At 35.2% G+C, this 8,448-nt stretch overlaps 1 protein-coding gene across 1 annotated transcript; it reads right to left on the reverse strand.

The window, feature by feature from the left end:
- Positions 1 to 1,380: 1,380 nt before the first annotated feature.
- Positions 1,381 to 3,549, reverse strand: LOC127736040 (uncharacterized). The gene has a single exon (XM_052246543.1). The coding sequence runs from the start codon at positions 3,538 to 3,540 to the stop codon at positions 2,152 to 2,154; it is 1,389 nt and encodes a 462-aa protein (XP_052102503.1). The 5' UTR covers positions 3,541 to 3,549; the 3' UTR covers positions 1,381 to 2,151.
- Positions 3,550 to 8,448: the final 4,899 nt, after the last annotated feature.

An 8,448-nucleotide genomic window follows, 5' to 3' on the forward strand; every position in this document is an offset into this window, starting at 1 on the left:
AAATGTTAATATGGACAACAATTAAAACTTTTTTTTTTAATAAACTATTAGTGAAATTAATATGAATATTACTTTCAAAATTCCGAATTTAGATATATGTAAGCTCACAATTTCGAAAGAAATGGGTCCCTAATGTCCATTTTTACGAATGAATAAAAAATATTATGTTCTTGTCATATTGTATAAGTGTATTGTGTAGTATTACTTAACCCGTTTAATATAAATTAGAAGATGTGGTATGAGTACCAATGAGACAACTCTCCATCCAAGTCACAATGTATAAAAAGTTAACATTTATAGGTCAAAGTACGGCCTTCAACACCGAACAGCAAGCTATAAAGGGCCCCAAAATGACTAGTGTAAAACAATTCAAACAGGAAAACCAACGGTCTAATCTATATAAAAACGAGAAGGGAGAAACACTATGAACCACACCAACAAACGACAACCACTAAACAGCATGCAGGCTCCAGACTTAGGACAGGTGCACACAAAAGCAGAGTTTTTTCTTTTATGCAATAAAGTTCCGATAATATCAGAAAACATTTTGTCGGTCTAGTTTTTAGTATAAGAAAATGTACATTATTAAATGTGATCGAAAAAAATAATTTTAAAATTCCAAGATACACGTGTTATTTTGTTTAGTACAAGTACATTTAAACTGTACGGCCTTATTTTTGACCCGACTAGACGAGAAATCACAGAGACTAAGATGGATGAAGATGAATATTGGCAGCAGAATTCCATTCTGAAATTAAAAAAAAAGAACAAACTTTTTGTCTTGGATTCATCATTTTTTTATTAGTTGTTATTGGCTTGGAAATTTCAGTAAAAGCAAATACTCACAGATCGGTTCTTTGTGTCTTTGGTATTTATGTGACTTGATGATTTTGCTTTGTATTGATTTGATGAGTCAATTTTTTTTCAACTGATTTTTATTGTTTGTTGTGAAGTTATACTACTGCCCAAGCGAAGGGGAGGGTTGGGAGGCCGCAAACATTTAAACCACGCCATATTCTGTATGTGCCTGTCTTAAGTCCAGAGAGTCTATAATGCAGTGACTGTCGTTTGTTACTGTATATCATATTTATTTTTCGCTTATTGTTAGAACATAAATCAGGCCGTTGGTTTTCTCATTTGTTTTGCTTTACCTATAATTTTGTCGGAGCCTTTAATTGCTTGCTAAGAGGTATGGGTTTTGTTAATTGTTGAAGGCCGTACGGTGACCTAACATTTACGTCATTTGGTCTCGGGTGGATAGTTGTCTCATTGGAAATCATACCGCATCTACTTATTATATATCACTATGTGCTTTCTCATGTCCTTTTGTATTCCGAATAAAACTACTTTTAAATAAAATTGCTATTGAAATGGCATCGATATGACAACGTTACTACCCGTGATCACTACTTATGCCGTGACCTTCAGGAAGTACACACATGCCATCCACTTCATGATAGAGTGGCCTTCAGAAAGTACAAACATACCTACTTCTTATGCATTGACCTTCAGGAAGAAAAAAAAACATGCCAATCACTTCATGATAGAGTGGTCTTCAGGAAGTACAAACATACCTACTTCTTATGCCGTGACCTCCAGGAAGTACACACATGTCATCCACTTTATAATAGAGTGGACAGCAGAAAGTACAAACGTTTGTCAATCACCTTTTATAATGAAGAATGGGAAGTACATGCATGCCAATCACTAGAGGGCGTTTTGGAAAAACAAACTTGCTAATTGTTCTGCTCTTTGGAAGAACATAAAGTCACCCATATCTTACTGTGGAAGGAAATACTGTCTGAAAGAACAAGTCTGTGAAGCACCTCTTTCAAGTGGAGGGAGGAATAAATATTCATGAAACTCTTACCAACTATCCTATTATAATCGAGAAGTCATTTTTGGAAGTACAAACGTGCTAATAACACGAAAGCGCTTTATTCTAAAAATAAACGTACGATCAGCACATTTAAAATCCTATAAAATTACAAAACGAAGCAGTCAATTCTTATAGTTACATCTTTCAACGTCACATTTCAATGAAACAATATCTGTATTTTCATGCCAGTAGCGCAGTACTGACTACTGGTTTGATACTTACTGTGTGTGTGTGTTTAATTTTCAGGCACAAAGCAAAATAAGCAATACCAGTTAAGACCTGTACAACGAATAAAAACACATAAAACATTCGAATCGGTAAAACATAACGAAAGGAAACCAGAACGTATCAGTGTTTTCTATATGTATACTACTGTAGTAAGCTGGATTTTGGAATTTGTAGACATATTGAACCACAATGAAAGTATCTGAAATCCAATAACCAAAGTTAATCAGGCCAATCAATAGACATATATAATTGACTGAAAAATACTGTGATCTTGAAGATGTTACTGTGTATTTTGTCATCTGTAAAATATACACGGTTTGGAGATACAGGACGATAATCCTTAAAATGCTTTTTACAATAAATAAACTTCGATATTTTGTGACAACTGGAAGTATTTTAGCCATTATGTACAGAGTATAATATCCCGTCGTTATGATAAAGCTAAGAATCAACAGAACATTTCCGATGTCGTATGAGGTATTCTCTTTACGCGGCCTACACTGATGTTGTATTGCACGAAAACTCACAACAAGAGCAAGTAGTAACACAGTATGTTCGAATATGGTAGTAATAGAGGAAATCCAGAAAAAATCAGCTCCTATGACCTCGAATAATCTGAGTATTTCAATAACTAGTCTAGGTAAATTTATTATGCCACTTATTAGTATAATACAGTATGTTAACACTAGCTTTCGTGCAACAGCGATTGGTCTACGCGTGACGCTACTTTGGCTTTGTAATAATGCTGTCATTTCTGACGTTTCATAAGTAGCATTGTTGTCCTCTTCTATATTATATGGCTTATTCGATGTCCTCGGCCATATTCCTGACAAAAATATCAAGCACAGTAGCGGATACTCAGCGAGCATGGGTTCTGTAAAAGGACTCACGTTATGTAACAGATGACGTATGGAAAGAGATGAGTTACTTTCTGAGCATCGATATGTGGTGTTTTGAGAAGTGTCCGAAACATTTTGTCTGCTGGTAGCATGGTACGTCCACGACGAAATATTTGTGACAACCATTATGATCAAACCATAAAAGGTAAACAAAGAATTGACGAATTGGTATTTAGAAAAATAATAGATAAAACATGTTTGTACCACATAAAATGAAAGACACGAAATGTCATATAACACGGCTCCTTCCAGACTATCGTTGATATGGACAAACGCCTTACATTCAACATGGAAAGCTATCTTGAGGATACGAAACACTACACATCCAAGACAAAACAAACATAAGAATTTCAACTTAAGGGATTTGCTTTTTTCGTGAGATTCAGTATCTAATATATATGTCTTTCTGATTTGTTCTCGTATCCCAACTGAGATACAGGACAAAATTCCAACGCAGTTCAAGCCAATCAGAAGTGGTCGGGATATCTCAGGTGCTGTGCTGCTTTTTTGCTCAAACGTGTTACAAATGTACATTACTTCAGCTAGTATATATATATGACTACTAAACTAGTTAGCATGATTAATCCCGCGATACTTCCATCATGGGAGATGTAGTTCTGGTGTTTAATGTTTTTACAGTTCCCAGCTGTCATGGGAAGAATAAATATCGCTTTACACCAGTCTTTTGCTTTGTTCATTCTGAAGATCTAGTCACCGCCTACAAATATACAATGAATGGTTTATAATCATTGCAACCAAAATTTAAGATGAATGAACCAATTGTTTTCATCTTTAGTTTAAATGTAATATTTTATACAAAAAAAAAAAGAGAGACGAAGAAAGCAAAGAGACGTTCAAAACTCATAAGTCGAGAGAAACTGACAAAACGCATGGCAAAAAACGAAAGTCAATGATAATTGGTGTGCAGTTGTATAAGCATTTGCGAGTCTCATTATGATAAGTCAATGGTATTTGGTATTCAGTTTTATAAGCATTGGTATTTCTCATTTCAATGGAGGTTATTTGACACTGCACATTCAGTCCTTGTTCATTGACTATGATTGTTTTCCATAGTTTAAATGTTTGAATATTGCCATTTATGATTTATCCCTTTCTAAAACAATATATTTGTATTTACTTGGCCATACTTTTTAATGAAACAATTCTTTCAATCTGTCTTTAAGTTTAAGATATCTGTGTAAAGGACAGAGATGTCAAATGTGTCTATAGTATTGCAAGAGGAAAGTGTTTTTTATCGTATGTACTCCAACAGATTTTTGGACGTTTTAAGAATCCAAAGCTGCTGTACAATGCCTGTAGAGTATTCTGAAGTTCTACATTGATGATAAATTGAAGCGAAAGTAGTTTATCTATGTTCAAATCTCGTAAAACGGCTAGTAGGAGATAAATTAAGGTAACAAACAAAACCTGAGGGAAGCGCATGAACTCCAAAAGGAAGGATACAAGATAAGCTTCACCCAACTTGCGAATTTACATTCAATCACAATGTCATAATGGGAAACAGGACACCATCGGTGAAATTAGACGACCTTAATCCAAAGATATAAGATAGGGAAAACATATTGCTAGTGAGTTGAGACACCGACTTATCGATCAATTTGTGATGGTGACCGAACTTATATAGTGTCGATTTCAGTCGTTCTTCATAAAAGATAGGCAAAAGATACCAGAGGGACATTCAAACTCATAAGTCGAAAATAAACTGACAACGCCATGGCTAAAAAAGAAAAAGACCAACAAACAAACAGACAAACAAAAGTACACAAAACACAACATAGAAAACTAAAGACTGAGTAACACGATCCCCACCAAAAACTGGGGGTGATCGCAGGTGCTCCGAAAGGGTAAGCAGATTTTTTTTGTTAGGAACCAATCTAATTAAAATATATTTATCCTGCAATTGGGTGTCTTATCATACATTAACAGACCAACATATATCGCTAGCCTGTATTTGTGCACTATACAGATATCGCTTTAAAGCTCCTCCCACAGCCGGACTACTTTTGTGTATTGCTGTATACGAGTGTTGTATGAACTCAGAATGTGTATTGCAGTCGCATTCTAAAGACGTATTGCTTGACCTTATGTGAACTATAGATTAATTTACGTTCTGTTTGTATTCAAGCATTTTTTTAGAGCAATATGAAATAAAAATGAAAATATTTTCTATTCCATTCTTTTAATTTTATATTTTATATGTCATAAATGCATTATTGTCATAAATGCATTACATGTGTAACACACAAAATCAACCATGCAACAATGTCAATAATCAGTGAATATCACGCGGTCAGTTCGGAATTCTGAAGCGTAGGACAAATCATACACTTCTGTCTTAAATCGGACAATGTTTTGCTATTTCTTTTTACTGTTGAAATTAGTTGTTATGTTATAATAAATAATTATTAACTTTGGGCGATGTATTATTGTTGACCATGTGAGGTTCTTTTCGGCGTACCGACCATCAGCTGATTGTGTGATTTTTTTTTTAATATTACCACGCGGGCCTCAAAGGTAAAATAAAGAAAAGCTAATATGTTTTAAATCGAAATTATTGCAATAAATGTGAGTTTTCTGTCTTTCAAAGCAAACACAATGTACAAAATTAATTGCAGGATAAAGACAATGACTGTTTAAATTTGTACTCGGTTCGAAACAGGAGTAATAGCTCGCTGAAGCTCGCATTACACCTGTTTCTTAGCCTCGTACAAATACAGCTGATATTTAAAGACACTAAACAGTTATTGTCTTTATCTCTGTTTTCGATATACTCACATACGCAAGTTACGATTGATCGATATTTTAATTAGATTGGTAATAAGCACACCCCTGTTAACAAACTCCGTGAACATGCACTAGTAACGTATTAACTGAGATATGTAAACGGCATACGAGGGAGCAGAGGATATGTGGAAATTTGAAAAGTTCATTAGGATATATGAGATGTTAACACTAATTCAAATGTGGATTATTGAGTGACAGAACATCATCAATATATTTGAAAGTAAAATTAAAGAAGTTTGCAAGATGCTTTTTCATTGTGTCTATGAGAAGGTTCTGTATACATTCTGCTTCATATGAGTACAAAAGCAATCCGGCAAGTAGTAAAACAACTGAAATGAAAAACAAAAAAGGTAACAGCCCGAATTATGCTCAAACATTTCTTAATATCATTTTACTGCTATAACATAAGTGAATGTCAATGCAACCAAATGTTTATACATGGATAAACCCATTTCATCACGTCACGGATATGAATTCCTACACAGGCTAGATTGATGAAACTGTTTCTCTTGCTATGATTTTTCGTGTATTTTATTTGAATTATAAGTAATAACGCTAATAGGTTCGGACTATAATAAGTTTGTTTGTGGGTCGGTCGAGTTTCCAAACCAGTAAAATCCTTCAAAGTAACCTTGTGTATTATAATATTGGTTTTTGGATGCTATTTATTGTTTCAGAATATAAAAGCTACCAGTCTAGTTCCAACTCTGGCCGGTCTTTCCGAAAAATGATCGTTTCTTGATAAAACGAGAAAACGATCTCTGAAAGGTTAAAACTGGCATTTCAAGCACTCGACATGAAGTTGTAAAGAAAAAGACTGGTCGAGAAGAATAATATGTCCGTGTTTATTTACATGTTTTGTTACGGTCTTTTACCTTGAGAGCAAGCATGTAAACAATTCGACGAAGCGTTCCGACCGTGCGAGACCTTCATTGGTAGTCAATGTCGTTAAACACACCCTAGTAGTAGACTAAGCGTTCCGACCGTGTGATACCCTCATTGGTAGTCAATGTCGTTAAACACACCCTAGTAGTAGACTAAGCGTTCCGACCGTGTGATACCCTCATAGGTAGTCAATATCGTTAAACACACCCTAGTAGTAGATTAAGCGTTCCGAACGTGCGAGACCCTCATTGGTAGTCAATGTCGTTAAACACACCTTAGTAGTAGACTAAGCGTTCCGAACGTGCGAGACCCTCATTGGTAGTCAAGGTCGTTAACCACTCCCTAGTAGTAGACTAAGCGTTCCGACCGTGTGATAACCTCATAGGTAGTCAAGGTCGATAACACACCCTAGTAGTAGACTAAGCGTTCCGACCGTGTGATACCCTCATTGGTAGTCAAGGTCGATAACACACCCTAGTAGTAGACTAAGCGTTCCGACCGTGTGATACCCTCATTGGTAGTCAATGTCGTTAAACACACCCTAGTAGTAGACTAAGCGTTCCGACCGTGTGATACCCTCATAAGTAGTCAATATCGTTAAACACACCCTAGTAGTAGACTAAGCGTTCCGAACGTGCGAGACCCTCATTGGTAGTCAATGTCGTTAAACACACCTTAGTAGTAGACTAAGCGTTCCGAACGTGCGAGACCCTCATTGGTAGTCAAGGTCGTTAACCACTCCCTAGTAGTAGACTAAGCGTTCCGACCGTGTGATAACCTCATAGGTAGTCAAGGTCGATAACACACCCTAGTAGTAGACTAAGCGTTCCGACCGTGTGATACCCTCATTGGTAGTCAAGGTCGATAACACACCCTAGAAGTAGACTTAGCGTTCTGACCGTGTGAGACCCTCATTGGTAGTCAAGGCCGTTTAACACCCCTAATAGTAGACTAAGCGTTACGATATCGTACAAAGAATTAGGTCGAATTTTACCTGTTTTAGTTTTACTCACATGATTTAAAGTAGTTTAAACCTACAGGAAGTTAAACATTAAAGTAATTATATAAATACGTGCAACATCTTTTCAACACAATTTTACATACACAAATAAAATAAAGTCGATATTGAACGATACACATTGCTGTTATAGATTTTGATATAATCTTGCACATTTTTCATGTTGTTACATCCTTATCCAAAATAAAAAAATTATATCTGGAAGACAATACATAGCTTTAATTTGAATTAAAATTTCGTATAGTTAAGACTTGTCTTCTTATTCGTCTTTTGTTAAATACATTATATAAAAGTGTACAAAAATATTACAAAATTCCAGTTATTAGCTGTCTTTAAGCATTTCAATTTGACCATACATTTAAAGCCTTAATATTGCTAGTTACTCAAAATATGCATGAATAAATCTAAAAAGGATAGATATTTAATAGGATCTGGTGTAAAATAATGCAAACGGTCCTACCTCTTTGTACGGTATCATCATTCTACGTTTACATGTAAAAAACTGTAAACTTTCCCTGTATAAGCATGCATATTTTGCCACTATTACCAATAAAACAGCACCAGCTGACATATTAGTAAGCCCAACAATCAGAACCGTACTTACTTTTGATATTTCGAGGACAAATGTATACGTCTATGTCTTGATAAATATAAAATGCATATTTTATGCCAACTTATTCTGTATTTACTAGTGTCCCATCTACACATACCGTCCAAAGAATATTGTGCTAGTT

Source organism: Mytilus californianus, unplaced genomic scaffold (genome assembly GCF_021869535.1).
Source record: "Mytilus californianus isolate M0D057914Y unplaced genomic scaffold, xbMytCali1.0.p SCAF_1, whole genome shotgun sequence".
Taxonomy (NCBI): Eukaryota; Metazoa; Mollusca; class Bivalvia; order Mytilida; family Mytilidae; genus Mytilus; species Mytilus californianus.

Bases quoted from the DNA above. Each gene is read 5' to 3' on its own strand.
- LOC127736040 (XM_052246543.1), bottom strand. From the start codon at position 3,540: ATGTACATTTGTAACACGTTTGAGCAAAAAAGCAGCACAGCACCTGAG.